The 20,701-nt window shown below is 39.8% G+C and overlaps 1 protein-coding gene and 1 long non-coding RNA gene across 3 annotated transcripts; both read right to left on the reverse strand.

Annotated features, from left to right (window-relative positions):
* Nucleotides 1–5,265: 5,265 nt before the first annotated feature.
* LOC113350459 lies at nt 5,266–8,467 on the reverse strand. 2 transcript variants are annotated; one of them, XR_003360854.1, is made up of 3 exons: nt 8,101–8,467; nt 6,863–7,493; nt 5,266–5,726 (listed from the first exon to the last, which is right to left on the reverse strand). It is a non-coding gene; the product is annotated as an uncharacterized LOC113350459 (long non-coding RNA). The 2 variants fall into 2 exon arrangements; XR_003360853.1 differs by lacking the exon at nt 5,266–5,726 and having other exon boundaries at nt 6,101–7,493.
* Nucleotides 8,468–17,593: 9,126 nt separating this feature from the next.
* On the reverse strand, nt 17,594–18,331 carry LOC113352813. The gene has a single exon (XM_026596584.1). The coding sequence runs from the start codon at nt 18,329–18,331 to the stop codon at nt 17,594–17,596; it is 738 nt and encodes a 245-aa protein (XP_026452369.1).
* Nucleotides 18,332–20,701: the final 2,370 nt, after the last annotated feature.

The raw sequence follows: 20,701 nt of genomic DNA on the forward strand, positions 1-20,701 counted from the left end.
ATGGTTGAGGTGAATTTGATTGACATATGGGGAACCAAGCCGGAAGAGGTGTGTGTTTGCAACATGATGAAGTCTATGGGACTCCCTTGTCTCCACATGATATCTAAGTATGAACATGATATAATCCTTTTAAGCGATATTGATCCACATTGGCAACAATTAAGTTTTGTCCCTCCTCCAAAGGGCGATGTCGGTGAAGAGTTTGGTGACAATGAAATGGGAAGAGCGGTTATGTACCGGAACATGAACAAACTCGAAAGGCAAATCTTTTGGGATGACATGCGGCCAATCGTTTTTCCGCATACTTCGGAGAATGTGCAAGAACCAGATAAAGGCAAGGGTAAAAGTAGGCCAAAAACCAAATAAACAAAAAAAAAGTTAGAGAATATGCAAAGGTGTTGGCTAAGAAGGCAAGTGAAATGACACCTTTTACTAGAGATCCTTGTGGGCATGAGCATACCGTGGCGAAGTACCAATAAGATTCGAAGAAAAGGGTAAGGAATATTATTCAAAAGGGCGAGTCAAGTGAAAGAAATATGAAGAAAAAAGGACCGATGTTAGCTGAGTTCGGTTATACTGTAAATTTGCGATCAGACCGAACTACTTGTGTTGAATCCAAAATTTTAATTTAAGCATGACTGTAACAACAACAACATAAGACCAAATTATGGAATTCATTTAGTAATCCATATAACTAAATGTTGGAAGCAAACATAAGAAAATAAACTACCAAATCCGCAAAACAAAAGTCTTCCAAACATAAGGAAACAAACTACCAAATCCTCAATAAAAAAGTCTTCCAAACATAAGAAAACAAAGTACTAATTGTTGCAATCACTCATTTACCACGACTACTACAAGAAACTTTTATACTCTTTCGTTTAGGAGCTTTAGGTCGTCCTTCATCACTAGGAATGTCATCTCCACTGCTTTGTTGTTGAACCATCCGACTTAAACCTTCCCCTTGTTGGCGACTCCTTTTCAACGGCATGGTATGGCTTGGATCAACATGGCTTGTATCGACAAGGTCGTGATTAAAAACATTAGTTATTTGGTTGTAGAGGTCTGTTTGTTCTCGAGTGTCCATCGGCTCTCCACTCTGGATTTTTTCCATCAATTTCTTCAACAATTTAGCACTTTCCTTCACCTTTTCTCATCAAAAACATAAGTCACTATTATTTTTCAATACTTTATAACATTTTGAAAAACAAAAATAAGAGTAAATATCTTACCGCCGAATTCCACAAGATCAAGGCCTCATCACCACACATATGGGTAGGCTTCATAATCTTCTGATCCTCTTTCTCCATTGTCGTCGCTTTTGCTTTATCAGTACGGGCTTGTTGGACACTGTTTATTACACGAGGATGAGAAAAATGTTCATACCAAATATCCATTGTCAGCGGCATTTGGCTCATCAAACGAATCTTGTAACTCTTCGACTGGAACAAGATAATCCCCAAAGTTCTTCCAGTGGTCCACTGATGAAGCAGGATCGTATTTGGGGATGAAATTCTTCTCGTTGTTCTTAGTCCCTTGAAGTTTTCCACTTGTGGGACACTTTGGACACAAGAAAGTTGTCTAAGTACTCTTCGAGGATTATACATTGTACAACCCCCAGGATGAAACAACGGTCCATTATAACCCGCAACAGGTGAGAAATCAATAACATCAACATCCTCCTCGTCTTCATCTGATGCAATGCTGTAAGGATGGAAAACCACATCTTCCACTGTTAACTTATCCAATGTCTCCCTCAACTCTAACACCTTTTTTTCCTTATTCTTTTCCTGTGAGTTAAAAAATTCATATTTACCAGCTGTAGGCTTCCCAAAAGTCCAAGGAGTGTGAGCATTAGACAATTGCAGTTTAGGGAAGTGGTCGTACACCCAAACCTATGAGAAGAGGCAAAAAATAATACATTCGCAATATGATTAGTAACAATACACATTCATTCACTTATATATTCAAACACACAAACAATAATTTAACGGGGTACCTGAACAAGGGTGTATAAGCCTCCAAAATATAGACTCCTAAGCCTCGAAGCTTTTCTGAGTTCCACTTGAACGAATAAAAGAACCGCAATGCCCCAAGAGTAGTTGTTCACCTCATCCAAGGGGTCCAATAGCTGGAGGTAATGAGCATTTACCACATGGCCTGAAGTGTCAGGGAATAAGATGGTTCCAAGTTGATATAACAAATAAACAGTCACATGGTGCTTAGTCTTCTCCTTTGTCATCACCAACTTTCCTTGAGAAACCAAATCTTTCTTCCCTGAAAACTCATCAAACAAGGTTTTGAGCTTGATCTTTTTCAATTTCTTCTTGTACGTGCGGTCTTCCTCAAACTCATTATACTCATCACCTTCCTTAGGCTCTTTGTTAGCTCGCCTAAACTCACGTTGTGCCTTTTTATCGCTCCATCCTAGACACCTTTCGACTAGTTTTTCAAGAACTTCATAACTCATCGAGGGATCGTAGCCATCTCGAATACTTGTTCCTGTAATTGGTAGGGCTGTGATTCTAAAACAATCATCCGGAGTTATTTCCATCTCACCAAAAGGTAGATGAAAGGTATCCGTTTCTGGATAAGCCCTCTCGGAAAATGCAGTATCAGTGACAACATCAAATTTTTGGTGCGCATGTTGTATCTCGTTCCATAGTACACAATCAAATACCGCCAGGCGGACCTCATAACACTCATTTTCTATATTATATATCTTGTTCTTTTGACGTTTCAAAGCACGAACAACATTTTTATGATCCTAGAAAAACAACATCATATCTTATATACTAATATATATAGAAAAGAACAATATATGTCAAAATATAATAAAATGACCGAGAAGTCTAAATCTTGATGGTTAAGATTGAACCATACCTTTGTTGCAAAGATCTTGGCAGCCCATGAGTTTTTGTAGCCCATCAATACCTCCCCGCCATCTCTTGGAGTACCATATGTTGGATTCTTTGGCGGCAAACACAAATCCTTATGAGGAATGTACGAATATCTAGCACAAGGATTTTTAGGCGTCTTTCTAGGTCTCTTTACCACTATGTTTGCTTGTTCCTCTTCTTCTTCCTCTTCATCCGAGCCCTCCTCTGATTCATTATCATCCTTATCTCCATCCTTGTCTCCGCCTTCCTCATCTTTTTCACCCTCATCATCGCCACCCTCATTTCTTCCTCCTTGAGCTAGTTCATCTTCTCCACCTTGATTATGTTCTTGACTGCTCATCTCTTCCACGATCTCTTCATTAACTTGTTGGATTACGTTGTCAACATTATCTCTATTGACACCATCTTGGATGACAACACCGGGTAATGACCCACCTCCATACTTAGCATTTTTGGTTCCACGCTTATCGACACCTAAGTGTTTTGGGCCTCTAGGCGTGGGAGTTCTCAAATCTTCCGGTAATGGTTGGTTAGATTTCTTACCTTTGCCACTAAACAAAAAAAAAAGAAACAAGGAATAATTCACGAAAAAAAACTAACTCAAGAAACAAAATCGTGTTCCAGGGTAGAGTTCGGTTACTCAATTACTTTTTCGAGAAAACCGAACTCCACATATATATGTAAATAGCCAAGAGTTCGGTTTGTCAAAGTTTTTAGCGAACAAACGAACATATTGGAACAAGTTCGGTTATATGGGTATTAAACATATAGGGAAAAAAAGAACAGTTCGGTTACATGGCCAATTTTTTTTTTTTGTAATAAGGGTACAGTTCGGCTACATGGCAGTTTTAAACATTTATGCGAAACAACCGAACAAAGGTGCTAGAGTTCGGTAGTGTGGGTACTAGAAATTTTGGGAAAAATCAAACAGTTCGGTTACATGGATTTTTTTCCTATTTTTGGTAATATGGCTATAGTTCGGTTACATGACAGTTCAACAATTTTTTGCGAAAAAAACGAATCCTATAAAACCGAACTGTTCTTCGTTTCATGGAGTTCGGTTAAGAAACTAGGGAAACAATAAAAGACACTCTAACCGAACTAAACACTGTAACTTCAATTTGAAACCTATTTTGATGATTTCTAATCAATTGAATCGATGAAAATCAAATTAAAAGAAATGGGTTTCTCGGGAAATACCTGCGAATCGGTCCCATGGAAGAATCAGGCTTCTTACCGCGTCTATTATACTAGATTATGGATTCACTTGGCTCTTCCACTTCTTTATGAATCTCAAAATCACTTGGCTGATTTGCTAGATGTCCTAATGGGGGACCTGTTCCTGGTAGTCTTTCGGTTTTCTTTCGTAGAACCATTCTTATAGTCGATTGATTAATCGACGATGAAAATTTTATGAATCGACGATTAATCGATGAAGACGATGTTGAAAGGAAGAAGAAGAACAAGAAGAAGACTTTTTTTTATTTGTGCGGCGGTAGGGTAGTTTGATTTTGGTTTTTGTTTTTGTTAATAGATTAGATTAGGTTTTCTTATATTTTGGTAGTTATTAATTTAGTTATAATCTCAATTAGGGTTAGGGGGGCAAATTAGTAATTTCTACATTTTAGGACATCCCTTATAAGTATAAGGTAGATGGCCTTATAAAACAATGGTCCCCAAAAAAATCATGGTCCCCAAAAAATCGTTCTAAAAAAAAGTCAGGGTGCCATGGCACTACTCGGCTACTTGCCATCTTGTGACCTGCCTTATTTTTACGAAGGCCCAATACAAAAATCTTACGCCACTTGCCCCCATAGAGAAAGCCCAAGTCCGATACCTATGTATGTTAATAATATTCTGCTATGTTTCTGGTTGAATAACCTGTTTTGCCACAACATTCATACTTGTTTGATCTTCTTTTGCAAACTCTGAGTTTCACTATTTTGGGTGGAAGTTTAGCGACTGACTTGGCTTAATCTAGGATTTCAAATGGCAAAATGGGATCTTTTTTTTTTTTTTTTGCAGTACAATGATTTTGATGGTAGAATAGAGCCAATTATACATTTTAGAGAACAGCGTATGGCAGTGAAAATGTCGGGGAGAATTTTGATGGTGTTGTGAAATAGTGTGATATTTTATGTAGAAGTGACCAACACCCAGGTGTATTTGGCCGAAGCATATTTCGAAATTGCTGTTGAATAGTTGACAAAAAAGACTAGGCAAGGGATGGACAAAACATGGATGCCATTTCAGAGAGAAGCTAGACTGCTAACAAGGACAGCTTTAATGTTTTGTCAGCTAGATTTGGCAACTTGGTCGCAGGTAAGCAGACAACATATTTTTTCCCTGAAATGGTTTCATCAATGAACATGCTGTGAGCTGCTGCAAAGTTTGAACTTTACCTTTCCAAGCCAGCCAAGATGGTTCTGCTTACTTAACAAAGCAGTTTTAACGCTGTAAGTTCTAGCAGATCCCACACCCAATTGGCAGACTGAAATTATCTGAGTTTGAAGTGTGCTAAAATAAAAAACGGTACAAGCTCAGAAATTGTTATCTATCTTAGTGCGTAAAAACGGTACGCTGTAAGCTCTAGCAGATCTTACACCCAATTTGTTATCTATCTTAGTGCGTATAAACGGTAGTGTCTTTATGCTTCCCGGAGCTCAGAAATTGCAGCAACATCAACAGTTGGTTTTTGCATCGGATGAGTTGCAGATTGCACCAAACGACTAGTAATTCAATATGATTTACGGAGAGTAACAATGTACAGATCAAGAAACCGAGTTGTACATAGGGTGTATGGATTTCTTGCCCTCTTATTCACATCTGTAAGCAAAAACTGAACAATCAACTACATTGCCTTATTAACAAAATTCTGGAATGTAAGGAAACAAGAAAACCACTAACCTCACCAGAACTCTACAGTTCTGCATCTACTTTAAATCAGATTCAAATACAGAAATTCGCAAGAAAAGCCATTAAACAATCATTACGACGCAGTTCAAGTCAAAATGTCCCATGTAAAAGTGAGCAAGTGCTGATGAAAATATATCAGTATCACATTTTGCTCTGCTATCAACTATGTAATAACAGATAACTCAGGTGGATGATACTAACAGGAAAAGCAGCTAAGCTTGCATTAAAACTTCGAAAGCTGCATACAGCTCTGGCTGCTCTGCAATGACATGTGCAAAGAAAACTGAATGACTCCAACAAGAGATATAATTAAGCATGTCTGGCTCAATAGGGAGTAATGTTTTCAATACAAAAGAGTTTGATTTTCACTTGCTCGTACTTTGAAAAAAGAGCTCTAAAACATAATGAAAGAACCGTTCTGTTCTAGGAAATTACACAACTTGATTTAGTAGTCGATTTCCTTTTGCTTCTCCTGCCTGCAACAATAGTTTCTATTTGCTGAGTGAATCAAACATTCATATTCATTTGCTAATCGCTGATCTAACGATAATCAACAACATTCTTGGTTCTTGCTATATTTTTTTTGACTAAAGGGCAAAATAGATTAAAAGGATCATTATGTCACCAAAACAGTGACACAAGATCATTATGTCTATTGGTTCTTGCTATTTTCATAGGGCTCTCTCCTAGTGCTTTCAGTGAAACAAAACTGTTGATGTGAGGTATTGCTTCTATCAAAGGATAAGGTGATCTTGGGAATTTGAATTCTGTGTTGCAATTAGCAAGCCTTTTCATTTGACTGGTTCTCGGATCATAACATCGTAGCGCCTTGTAATCAAATCGTAGTAAAAGTTTACCTCTTGATGTTAGGGATATTGGCCAATAGACATCAATAAATTTATCTGAACGACATTGCATTCCACACATCTTTTTCCATTCACTAGTCTCCTACTTGAATGACCATATGTCAAGACGTTTACCATTCTGGTCACTAACAACACACAAGCACCCCACCAACACTTGAAGTATATAGAAGTTTTTCTCACCTGGCCGAAAACTTGGCGCTGATGGGAGCAAACTGAAGTGCTCATACTCTAAATCAAATTTTACAATATTCCAATCTTCGTCCAACCAACGAAGAGCACCATTTGCGAGGAAGCCCCGAGATGGAATATCAATTTGACTTCGGCCACCGTCAGGTCTTCAACACACAAAGACATGACGTAGTGGGGTATTGGAACGTTGCAACGAGTAGGGACATTCTGCTATGTTTCTCCACCGACTTCCACTACCAAGAGTATAAACCTGAACTTGTCCCTTGGGTTTGTCTAACTTCCACAGTGTGTAATCATCATAGTGGATCCTAACAACTTTATATTCATCAGTGATGGAATTGTACCCAAATCCACTCACAATATGATCACCAGTGACAGATTTGTATCCATATCCACTCACAATATGATCACCAGGCAGATGAGTTCGAAATCTTGGAAGACTGATTTGTTCTCCGAGATTAAGATTACAAATGTATATAGGATCAGCAAAGAAAAGTTTACTGGGTCCCTAACGTGTTTACCACCACAATGAAATTGCCACTCAGCTTCCATATCTTCAGTCCACTGCACTCTAGGGGTATCTCTATCTACGCCATTAGCAGGAACATCCACATTTGCATACCTAAGGAAGAACAACGACGTCATTTCATTGTTTATACACAGATAAGACAAGCATTCGTTTTACCTTTCTTATCCAGCATAAATCAAAAAATTCGCGACCCAAATGCTAAAATGCTCTAACAACTATTCAGCACAACACTAATCGTGCAAGTATAAGATTGAAATGTAAGTGAAGTAATTGCATGTAGACACTAGACAGTAGATTCTTTCCTTTGACAAGGCAAATTATATGATAGTGCAAAACAGAGAACAAATAGTAATACGCAACCTTATGTCTCACTTTCAATACAGTACCCAAAAACTAATGCCATACCCACATACAAGAAATCAAAAGAGTAGTTAATAGATAGTCATATAGAGATAGCTTGAATTGGAAAATAATCATACTGGAATTTTTTTGAATGATGCCGTAAGCTTATTTATCATCTCATCTGCGTATACAACCTAATTAAAGGTAACAGTTAATCAAAGATAAACAATAACCAACAGTAATGTTATTTAATCCATAAAATTCACATAAACCTTTCATTGAAAGTTGAGATTAAACAAAAACGAACCAAATTAGATGAATATACAACGAAAATAGCAACAGAGTTGGAAGAGCTTACCGGTTTTGAATCACCATGATCTTGATTTGACCAGCTTTGATGATGAAGAAACCCTAACGTCTCTGAGATTCATGTTTTCTTCCTTTAATCAGCCGTACTCATCCCCCAAAACCCGTAAACGAACTCGATCTCCACTATCTCACTCGATCTACCTCATTCTTTCTCTTGGTCTCTCTATTTCTATCCGTAAATCCTTTAAGTTTCTCTCGGTTTCCTTCTCTAACGAGAAGATGATACAACCATTCCCGTAGATGATAAGGGTACGAATGTAAAATTGACACACGTATAACACCACCCATGTGGGATGTTCACCATTAACGGGTTTTTTTCCCTTTCTAGGATAAACTTCTTGATTTTTTCAGTTAGGCGATAGATCCCCGAATAGATTAGTGAAAATGGGACATATTTTTAATTTTCCGTTAGCCTTATATGAATTCGAACATAGTTAAACTCAGTCACGCACACTTCATTTTGTTACATTTAAAATAACAATTTTACCATTCAAAAGCTTCATCCAATTTACGGACTCCAATTTATTTGGCTTGTTTTAGGGTTAACAAAAAATTTGATCTGATTTCTTCTTTATGAAGATTTTTTTATTTATTCTTTTAAAACCTTGCTTTGATATCTTAGATTTTCACTTTCTTTATTGTATATATAATTTGAGACCGAAATACTGACCTCACATTGAAAGTTAAGCCAAAAATTTGAATTCTAGAGCTTCAGCCCCCGACCAATGAGAATTGAAGAATTCTTTTTCCTTTTTTCTTTTTGCAAAACAATAAACATATGGCTACTATAAAACCGTAACATATCCCTTTTCATGAGAATGAGAGCGAAGGAAATAAACTTCAAAATCTAAATCTCATCTTTTCACTTTTCTTTTTGATCAGTTCTCATCTGTTCACTGTTATACCTTAAATCTCATCTGCTCAGTTATATACAATGGTGAAAACGAAACATAGAGCAACAAGATACTATTATCTGATACAAGAGGCGAATACAAATCTGTTTCCAAGACATTTCATTTGTTGTATCAATTTGTTTAGGTATTTTCCTTGATTACGTGTCATGATTTTTTTTATTGTTTGATGAAGGCACTGCTGCTGATGCCGGAGAACGGAGATTTTGATGCAACTAATCGTATTTGTTTTTGGAATCATTGAGGTTAAAATCCTAGGGTTTTACGTCGGGTAAGCTGATTATACTTCAAAAATTGATTTTTTCGAAATTAATCAAAGGCTTCTGGATCTATGGTATTGGGCGGCAGTCGCGAATCAATCACTCGGAAGAAGATAAAGATGTGCCTACAACAACGACAACATTGACAAAGTTTACACTATCTAGGTAAACTTATCTGTCATGATCATATTTAGTATGTGTTTTTGTACTTTGTGTTCTGAAGGTAGAAAAAAATATATTAATTCCATTATTTATTAACAGTAATGATGCTTTTCCTTCGATCTCTCAATGCTTATACAAAGCATAGCACTACTATTAATATTTAGAACTATTTTACATCAAATAGCAGGTACACCAAAGAGAGTGTCGGTCCTTTTCTTCACTATCGAAATGATCGTTTTAGAGGTATGAAATACGTCCACAGTAATAAGTGCTATCTACAATAGGTCAAAATTAGTCTTTCTTCAGTCTTGAAAGGAGAGTGTAAAATTTTACAATTTGTAGGTAAAGATTGTTATGATATTCCATTGAAACCATATGATTGATATCTAAGAGTAATCTGATAAGAATTATTTGGAGAGAATCATTTGATTGGAGGATTCTTGGGGAGTTTTTTTTCCTTCTCATATACGTTTATATTCTAACTATTCTAATTGGTTCTTTGCACATCGACAACAACTTACAAAAATAATAAGAATCTGGAGCCACGTTAATGAAGGGAACTGGAGAACCTCATTGAGCAGTTCTGGATTACATATGATGGGCGTAGGAAAACATTAATGATTCTGTATGAAGGGAGTCACTCTAGGTAACTGCGAATTCTATGAAGGAAAATTTCCATGTCAGCTATAGTTTGCTCAGGGTATGGTTTTCCAATCCTAGGTATCCTTTATAGATGTTTACTTCAAACACATTTCGTGTAGTACCTTCAATCCAAGCTAAATGCTTTCGAGATGTTTTGAAAGAATGGTGGGAGTCTTTTTCAGTATGACATCAGAGGTTTGGACATACTGCTGCTGGTGTTTTCCCAACTAATCCCAATAGTAAGTGATCAAAATCGAAATAGAACGCTTCTCTCACCTGCCAACTTCAATGAGTTTGCTGTGTAATATATATTGCCATTCTTTTAGGTGGATATGCATCAGGCTGTAACATTATTGTGTTGGCAGCTCATCGCAATCCTGGCGCTGCTGATCACCCCGGGACCATTCTGTCATAGCCTGTAATTTGTGCGCTGGAAAATCTTTATAGTATGTGAGGATGTACGTGCCTGAAATAGTCTCATGGAACGATTGATCTGTGAAGGTGTGGTGTTTCGTCTTACGTCTTAATGTCCGATAATATTTTGGTACTTGGCTTAGAGGTGTTTGTATTTGTAAATATACATTTTTTGTTTTCATCGTAGAGTACGCAATAAACTCACCAAATAACAATCTACCAAGCTGGTGTTTGCAATCCCTTCTTTGTAAAGATAAGGTTACCACGAATAGATTATAGCTATTTACATGCCATTATCACGTTTCTATAGATACTAATGCACATATATCTTTCTCCTGAACTCCGGTGAGCATTGTATAGTCTACCGACTGTATTCCCTCTTTGCATTGTTTGTCACATACAAATTCAGATGGAAAATATGCACAAGTAAAAAAAAAAAGAACACCGCCCGTGAGCATTTGGGTTCGAAAACACCACTAAAGGACAAGCAACAGAAGATCAGGCTTTTGGGGGATAAAACACGCCAAATAGAAAAGCAGCAAAAAGAAAGAGGCTAAGGCATATGGTAGTTGAAAAGGAAGATGATGAGGATGCTCAAAAAGATGATGAAATGGAAGAGGATTTAGATGAAGAAGAAGATGATGAAGATGAAAATGATGAAAATGCTATGGTGAAAAAAAATAAGACCACCACTAAGCAAAAAAGAAAGAGGCTAAGGCGGATGCTTTTAGAAGATGATGAGGATACTCAAGAAGACAGTAAAATGGATAAAAAAACAAGATGACAAGGATGAAAAAGGAGATGAAGGCGATGAGGATGAGTAGAGTAAATATGATTCTCTGTTAGTGATTTGGGTAGGATTGCTTTATTATTAGTTTCATTCTTTGTGATTCTTTCTTAGTTCATTTCGCCAAAATTACTTTCTTAGCAATTTGATTCTTAGTTATTATTTTTAGTAATTTCAGTTAAATATCAAGTATATGTTTGAGAACTATCTTAGTAACAGTTGTGAATTATATTTTCTTAGCACTTTCGGAATACTTAGCACTTTCAAATGTATGAATATATTCCGAAATATGTAAGACAAACTTAGTAGATGCTGGCATGCTGCATTCATAAGAAAAATAGGACATGCTCATCTTTACATTTTCAGCACAAATAGTAATTCAATTAACTTAGCCTCGTGCAACGCACGGGAAGACACTAGTCATATAGAAATTCTACACACAATGAACATACAGAGAAGAGACGGAGAAAGAGAAGTGTTATGGCAAGAGAAATAAAAAGCAAGTCTTTACTCTTTTATGTTTCCAAAGTAATTTTAGAAAAAGAAAATTGAGAATTAATATGAAAAACTGGAAATGGCTTCATGTACAGTCGAACCTCGATAAATGAATAACCTCGCCAAATGAATAATTTTTTCCGATCCTGACTTGGGCCAAGGTGATAAATGAATAACCCCGCTTAATGCATTAATGAATAAAAAAATTGGTTTCTTAAAGGCCCTATAAAAATATAAGCGAATAATCACTGAATTATGTATGAAAAATATATATAAAAATAAACCAAAATAAATAATCGAAAAATTTTATTTAAAAAATATATGTAGGAATGAACTCAAAAAAATTCATATGTGGTTGATCGTATTTTTCTTCCACCCAAACCAAAATGAACTGTATCCTTAATTTTATGTAACGCATGCACATTTTCTGGAATATTTTTCTCGTGTTGTAGCAAGTAAATTTTTTAAGTGACCATCGCTTGAAAAGCATCTTTAGATGACACATTTGGTACGATGCTGCTATCATCTGGTTCAGGATCATTCTCATTATTCATTACTGACTCAATAATTTCTTCGTCTGTTGAAGACTCCATAATTGCATCATTCTCGTTAGAGTAGTATCAGAGTAATATCTTTAGGCCTGCAACCAACACGACAAACAGAATCATAAGAGATAAGTTCTTCGTAAATGGTTAGGTTTTCATGTGAGGTGTGGATTTTTCATTAAGGTATCGACTATCAACTTGAAAGGTGAGTTATTTATTAGAATACCAGAATACAAAAAGATCCAACATAAAAAAAAATGGTTACACAAAATCATACAAATTGAATATGAAACCAAGTTTCACAATAAAGTGCTTGAAGCATCAGCTTCAGAGATGTTGGGTAAGCGAACTGGCTACAAGCAACGTAGAAAGGGGTACAAGTTGGGACTTGGATTTTAAAAGAAGACTCACTGATACAGAGATCCACGAGGCAACAACTCTATCTTTTCTACTAGAGAGGTTTATCTTAAGTAATGTGGAAGATATCAGAAGTTGGAGATGGGAGACTAGTGGAGTCTTTTCAGTGAAGTCGTGCTACCAAGGTCTGGCGAAGAACTCACGTATCATTTTCCCTTCTGCACAAATATGGAAACCTGTTTGGATGGTAAAATATTTCTACCTCAAACACGAATCTGATGTTGATTAGGGTGATGATCGGACTGCTGCTTTTCTCTCCACGTGCACAATGATTGTGGGGGGGGGGGGTACCTGCAAAAAAACCTCTGATGCTTAAGTTAGATAGAGTTTTTCACAGGAGTTTGTGTAGAGAAGATTGCGTACCCTTTAGGGGTTGAGAACCACCCTATTTATATATTGCAGATTAGGGTTTTACCCTAATTTCGAGATAAACCAAACTTGTCCTCCAAGCCTCCTGGAAGATTCCAGAATATTCCTTGTATGACTTGCTCAACAATCCTTCCAGATGTTTCCAGAAACTTCCTCTAGGTTTAAGGAATTAACTAAGCAAAGAGGATATAAAAGACTAAGCTTATGAAGTAGTTGAATTGGCTAAGCCCACACACAGTGGGGAGAGAATATCCCTAGGACAAACTTCACAGGGATGAAACATCCAACATGGTTGGATGGCGAGTTGGCTCGGCTTGAGACGAGTTGGCCTGACTCGGTGGGAAGAAACATCCAGCAGTTCAATAGTTCTAGGGCGGAAAAATCTGGGGGCACCGAAATAAGTTGCATAGAGAAACACCAGAGGATGTTCACTTTCACAGCTGCCGGATGTAACTTGGTCCAGCCGTCGTACGCCGTTGATAGTCACCACCACCGTCAGGTGCCGCCGCCACCAGCCACCCCCGCCACCAGTCGTCGCCGCCGGGGAAGGCCGTCGGGCATGGCCGCCCGGGTTGGCCGGAATCCCTGCTACTGTCGTCGGAGATGATGAACACGCCGGAGAAGATTGACCGCGACGGCCAAGATGATGGCATCATGATGACGCAAGCAGATGACGCAACGCTGACGCAGTTGACGGTGATGCTGACGCCGTTTACAGTGAACGGTCCATATTGATTGAATCATTAACGGTGTTAATATAAACAAATGTCGTTAGTATTAAACGGTATAGACTAACTCTGTTGGAATATTCTAACGGTGCGTCTAACGCTAACGGAAAATTATGTTTGTACAATTGTTCAGCCACGTCACCTGCTGACTGTACTGCACGCTGACGCGTTATCAAGGTGCTGACATGGCATTTTGTTGGGTCACCGATTTGCTGATGTGTCTTCAGTGCTGACGTGGCACCTAGTACATTGCTGACGTGTCACTGTTGATGTAGCACGTCTGCTGACATGGCATCTCCCGGTTAGCCAATAATGCTGACGTGTCACAGGTGTCGTGGCTTTATTGCTGACGTGGCACGCTGCGATTGGCCTACCATGTTTACATGTGCTACTGATGTGGCACTCTTGCCTTGGCTTGGATATGGGCTTCTTTGATAATTCTTGTGAGGCCTAGTTAGCCTTACATGGCTTGACCAGTATGGAATATTGGGACCAATGAACCATATGTAGGAAAAGAGGAGATTTTTAGGCCTAAGTTAGCCCATTTTTGGTGTAAAATATTAGGATACAAACATCGCCTCCTCTTAATCCATAACCTGTTATGGGTTAAGAAGTTCGGGTTCCCCAATTCTGTTAGCATCGCATCGTTCTGGAGTGTTGCATAACTCGCCACCACTAGCGTGTTCGAGAGCCAGAACAAAGTGGCTGTCGGAGATGCTAGGTAACTTTTGGTAATCTACTACCACAAAACGAGTGGTGTTGGTGTCGACTGCGGACTGCAGATATGCTAGAGCGTCTGCGTGCCTGTTTTCCAACCGTGGTCGCTGCCCAATAGAGAACTGGTCGAACTCATTTACCAATTTTCTCATGCAATCCAAGTATATAAGGCCATTCTCTCGTCTTTGGCTTGGTAGGTGCCCAAAAACTGATTAACTACTAGCATAAAATCAGTGACCAGCTTCACGTTCTTCGCATCTAACTGTATGACAGCCTTTAAACCGACAATTGCTGCTTCATATTTATCTTCATTGTTTGATGCGGGAAATCCCAATCTAGTTCCTTTATCGATACTTGAACCTTCAGGAGTGAGGATGACACAACCAACACCAGCTCCCCTAACATTTGATGACCCATCAGTAAACACAGTCTATAGAGGCTCAGGTGTATCGACTTCCATAGTGGACTCGCCCCCAGTCTGATTAATGGTTGACTCTTTGGGTTTGTTCAACAGCCCTTCTTCTTCGGCAACTGTTTCTATGTCGTCTATAGGGAAGTCTGTTAATAGTGTATCCAGTGCGTGTCCCTTCTCCGCAGTTCTGGTTTCGTACTTGATTTCGTATTCCCCCAGAAAATTTGACCACATTTCTAGTCGGCTGGAACCATCAGCACGTTCCAGGATTCTCTTCAGCGGATATTCAAAGTAGACTACAATCTGTCTTCCCTGGAAGTACGGCTTGAGGCGACATGATGCATGCAACAGTGCAAGTGCTATTTTTTCAATCTTTTTATACCGTGTTTCCGCCCCCGTCAGAGATTTACTGACGAAGTAAACAGGTTTTTCATGTTCTTCAGTAACAAATAGTACAACACTTACACCATTCTCCGTTGCAGCCAGATAAACTCCGACAGGTTTCCCAGTTTTCGGACTCACCAATACTGGGGGAGTAGATAAATATAGCTTGATTTCATTGAAATCTCTTTCGCGCTCTTCCGTCCACCAAAATTCACTGCCTTCCTCAAAACGTCAAAGAATGGCTTGAATCGATCTGACGAGCGCGAAATGAAACGACTTAAAGCTGCTAATCGTCCTGCTAGCTTCTGGACCTCCTTCTTCGTTCTTGGAGATGGCATATCTTTAATGGCTATGATTTGCTCCGGATTCGCCTCGATTCCTCTGTGCGTCATCAAGTATCCAAGGAATTTTCCCGAGGATAGCCCAAATGAACATTTCGCCAGATTGAGCTTCATACAATATCGCCTCAAGATATCGAACTTATTTTGTAGTTCGAGAAAATGAGACTCCTTTTGCATAGATTTGACTACCATATCGTCGATATATACCTCCATCATCTTCCCAATCAGATCTTTGAACATATCATCTACCAAATGCTGGTAAGTTGCTCCTGCGTTCCTTATCCCAAATGGCATCACAGTGTGCGATAAACTCCTATGTCAGTCACAAAGGAAGTATGCTCTTGATCTTCTTCGAACAAAGGTATCTGGTTATACCCCGAGAAACCATCCATGAATGACAGTCTCTCGTGTCTTGAGGTCGCATCTACCAAATCTCTTATCCGCGGAAGTGGGTACGGGTCGCTCAGACATGCTTTATTTAAATCAGTAAAATCGATACAGACATGAATTTTACCATTCTTCTTTGGAACGGGCACGACATTAGACAGCCAGCGAGGATATTGTACTGGTCAAATAAAGCCTGCTTCCAACAGTTTCTCGACTTCTACAGCAACTCCATTTTTTTTGCTTTGCGCCATATTCCTAACTTTTTGACGAACTGGATGGAACTTCTCATCGATATTTAGCCTGTGACAGGCTACGTTCGGATCTATTCCAGGCATTTCAGCAACACTCCATGCGAAAACGTCAATGTATTCCTTTAATAGTATAATCAAGACCTGTCGTTCGTGCGCGGGTAGATATGCTCCTACGAACGTGGTTTTATGCTCTTCATCCCCAATCTGAACTTCAACCAGTTTTTCGACTATTGGAGGATCAGTCGCGTCCTCTCCCACATATGACTCTGGCTGGAGAGGGCTCTGTAATTGTTATTTTTGCTCGACTCGCATGATATGATTCCCGCTAACTTCTGACTTTCGGTATTCGTCCATTGCGTTCTCGTGACACTTGTGGACGGCCATCTGGTCGCCTCTCACCTTTACGAACCCTTCAGATGTAACGAACTTCAGACACTGGTGGTATGAGGAAGTGACTGCACCAATCGCATGCATCCAGTCCCGTCCTACAATTGCATTGTAGGGTGCTCGACAATCCAGCAACAAGAAATTTCCCAGAACATGCTTGTTTGCTACTGTAATCAGCATTTTTACCTTCCCAACAGCTTTGGTTACTTCGCCACTGACGCCGATAATTGGTTTCTTCCTCCTCGATCAAGTCGTATGTGGGATTCATAGCTGAATAAGCTACAGAAAATAGCACGCTCACAGAGCTTCATGTATCTATCATAATACGATGAACTCGGAACATTCCTATCCATGTTGATATGATGATACCGTCATTATGTGGAGCGTAAACACCTCTCAAGTCATCTTGAGTAAACTCAATTTTTGTGCATCCAAGCTCCAGATTTCTGATCCTTCTCCACTGGCGAAATCGATGTGATTTGACATGTACCACTCTTTTAACTGCCTGAGCTTTCTCCTAGTCTCGTCTTCGGATGCCCGCCTTGTTATAGAGTGGATCCTAGCGTGACTGACGTTTATCACATGTGTTGTGCCTCGTTGTCTAGATCATGTTGCAAAATCCCTCTTCACATATTCTTGTAGCTTTCCAGCTTCTATCATTGCTGGACTTCGATCTGTAACGCCTTACAATTCTTAGTCTTGTGACCATGATCTTTATGATAATTGCAGTATTTGCTCTTATCACGTTTATCGCGCATCTCCGCTGGCAAAGGCCGTGGGGGGGCTAAAATCTTTGCCAATTTTCTCATACAATTCTGTTAGTCGTACGTTCAATGGTGTCAGCTTCAAATCATGAAATTTCTAATATCCTGATTATGCCCGTTCTCCATGAGTCTTCTCTTGCACTTCACCTCGATCATTATTCTGTCCACTCGAACGGTTCTTTGACTTGTCTTTCTTCCCATCATTTTGGTGGTTGGATGATCTGTTAACATCTCTCGTCTCTCGGGCTTTGGAATCATCCTCCACTCGAGCATATTCATCTGCTCGATCATACAGTTCTTCCAAAGTATTTTCTGGTCTCTTGACCAAGGTACCGTATAAACCCCTTTCATCAAACTGGTATGCCTGTTTGTAAGCCGCGATGACGACTTGATCGTTGGCACCATCCACGTCTGCCACCTCTTTGTTGAAGCGTCGAGTAAACTGTCTGATGCTTTCCTCCTTACGAATTGCGAGAAGGAACAATGTGTGACATCCCTTCCGATCACGTCTGTTGTGTTTGTAGTTAGAAATAAATTTTTCCACCATCTTTTGGTAAGTCCCGATCGACCGTGCCCGGAGCTGATTGAACCACGAAATTCCTCCTCCAGTCAGTGATTGCGGAAACATTTTGCACATCAACTCATCGTTGTGCTGCCACAAAGTCATGGCAGTTTCATAACGTAAAACATGTTGATCTGGATCATCTGCTTTCTCATCGAATTCTGGCAGTTTAGGAACTTGAAAATTCATTGGCTGCCGGAATTCTCTGATATTCAGTTTGAAGGGAGCTCCAGCAGCTCGGTGCATCCTGTCAATCTTTTCCTCTCTGGAGCGCTTCTTCGACATTACCTTCTCGGTCATCTTTCAAAGACGAGCATCTGTTATTGCGTTCACATCGCCATCAGAAGAACTATCTTCTATCTCATAATCTCGTTCATCTGGAAATTCGAATCTTGACCTTACTCTTCTTTTTTGAAGATCTGTAGATTCGCTTCTGATTCGGGTTCAATCCGAACGAGTGTGGTATTCATGTGAAAGCTCTTTCTCGTCGTAATGATCTCGTTCCATGTCTTCGTCATCCCTAGGGTGTTTTGAACATGCGGTGGTTCTGGCCGTACTCTGCGGAGTTGTAGCTGGTTGCGCACGGGCATCTCCTTGTTGGTCACGTACACGCCTCCTTCTAGGTAGATCTCCAGTGACTACCTGGTGGTTTCTTGACGGATTTTTCTCTGATTCATCCAGATCTATCACTTCTCTGGATTGGTCAGCAGCATGCGGGTTAACCCGGTTTCCGAGGCGTTTTCACACATATCATCTCTTTCTGTTACGATCGAAATTCGTTGATCGATCTTGACGGTTCAGATGAACAGTCCTTGATCGAGACTGGCTCACACGTTCCTGTCTCAGGAGAGGGTTTTCTTTTTCCACCTCATGCAACTGCTGACGCAATAGATCTTCCTCCGTACTAGGAGTTGCAGTTCGTCCATCTTGCATATCAATTCTATCGATATTCCTCCTTAACGGGCTGCCGAACACCAGTTCTCTGTTCACTCGAGCTCGCGGGTTTCCTTCATCAGGTATGGGTTCAACATCCATCTCTTCGTCACGAACTCGATTTGGGGCTCTGTCACAAACTCGATCTCGATCTCTTCTGTTTCCAGTAGGAACTGCGGGCGCTGATTGAACCTCGTTTGGTTCAGTCATTGTGTTTTTGCGGATTGCTAGCAGAAACGATCCTTCGTGCAATTATCTTTACTTTTTCCATAATATAGATCTGGGAAAAACACGATCTCTTTTCTCGAATCCCCTTGGAGCGGCGCCAAATGTTTGGATGGTAAAATATTTCTACCTCAAACACGAATCTGATGTTGATTAGGGTTTTACCCTAATTTCGAGATAAACCAAACTTGCCCTCCAAGCCTCCTGGAAGATTCCAAAATATTCCTTGTATGACTTGCTCAACAATCCTTCCAGATGTTTCCAGAAACTTCCTCTAGGTTTAAGGAATTAACTAAGCAAAGCGGATATAAAAGACTAAGCCCATGAAGTAGTTGAATTGGCTAAGCCCACACACAGTGGGGCGAGAATATCCCTAGGACAAACTTCACAGGGTTGAAACATCCAACATGGTTGGCTGGCCAGTTCGCTCGGCTTGAGCCGAGTTGGCCTGAACCGGTGGGCAGAAACATCCAGCAGTTCAATAGTTTTGGGGCAGAAAAATCTGGGGGCACCGAAATAAGTTGCATCGAGAAACACCGTAGGATGTTCACTTTCGAAGCTGCCGGACGTAACTTGGTCCAGCCGTCATATGCCGTTGACAGTCGTCGCCGCCTTCAGGTACCGCCACCAGTCGTCGCCGCCGTAGTTGGCCGGAATCCCTGCTACTGTCGCCGGATATGATAAACACGACGGAGAAGATTGACTGTGCCGGAGAAGATGATGGCGTCATGAGGACGCAAGCAGATGACGCAGTTGACGGTGATGTTGACGCGTTTACAGTGAACGGTCCAGATTGATTGAATCATTAACGGTGTTAAGATAAACAGATGCCGTTAGTGTTAAACGGTATATGCTAACTCTGTTCGTACAACTGTTCTGTCACGTCACCTGCTGACCGTACTGCACGCTGACGTGTCATGCTGACTTGTTACCAGGATGCTGACGTGGCATTCTGTTGGGTCAACGATTTGCTGATGTGTTTTCAGTGCTGACGTGGCACCTAGTACATTGCTGACGTGGCATCTCCCGGTTAGCCAATAGCGCTGACGTTTCATAGGTCTCGTGGCTTTATTTCTGACGTGGCGCGCTGCGATTGGCCATGTGCTTTAACTCTTATAAAGTTCCCTCGTGTAGGACTTGACATTTATTCCTCAACCATAGAGAAGCTCAGTTGTTAGAAACCCATCCTCTGGTTGATGTGGTTAACCCAGACTATGATACCAAGATTGACTTTGTTTTCCCACCAAAAACCTTTCTTCCAATTGTGGGAACATATGATTTTCAGATGTGTCGGATATTAAGTTTTGAGACTAAACCTAATTACTTTAGGATATTAGGGTCGACACATTTTCTTAAGAATGACCATTATTATGGTCAACTTTGTGAGTCAAATATAATTGACTTAGAGGATCCCCAATTATTCAGGTTGTTGTTATGTGCTTCTAAGTTCTTAGTTGAGTTTTTACAGACTCTAATACCTCAACCGGATCTTAGCTT

Source organism: Papaver somniferum, chromosome 2 (assembly GCF_003573695.1).
Source record: "Papaver somniferum cultivar HN1 chromosome 2, ASM357369v1, whole genome shotgun sequence".
In the NCBI taxonomy this organism is placed as follows: Eukaryota; Viridiplantae; Streptophyta; class Magnoliopsida; order Ranunculales; family Papaveraceae; genus Papaver; species Papaver somniferum.

Coding starts and splice junctions, on each gene's coding strand:
- LOC113352813 (XM_026596584.1), bottom strand. CDS start 18,331: ATGTCGAAGAAGCGCTCCAGAGAGGAAAAGATTGACAGGATGCACCGA.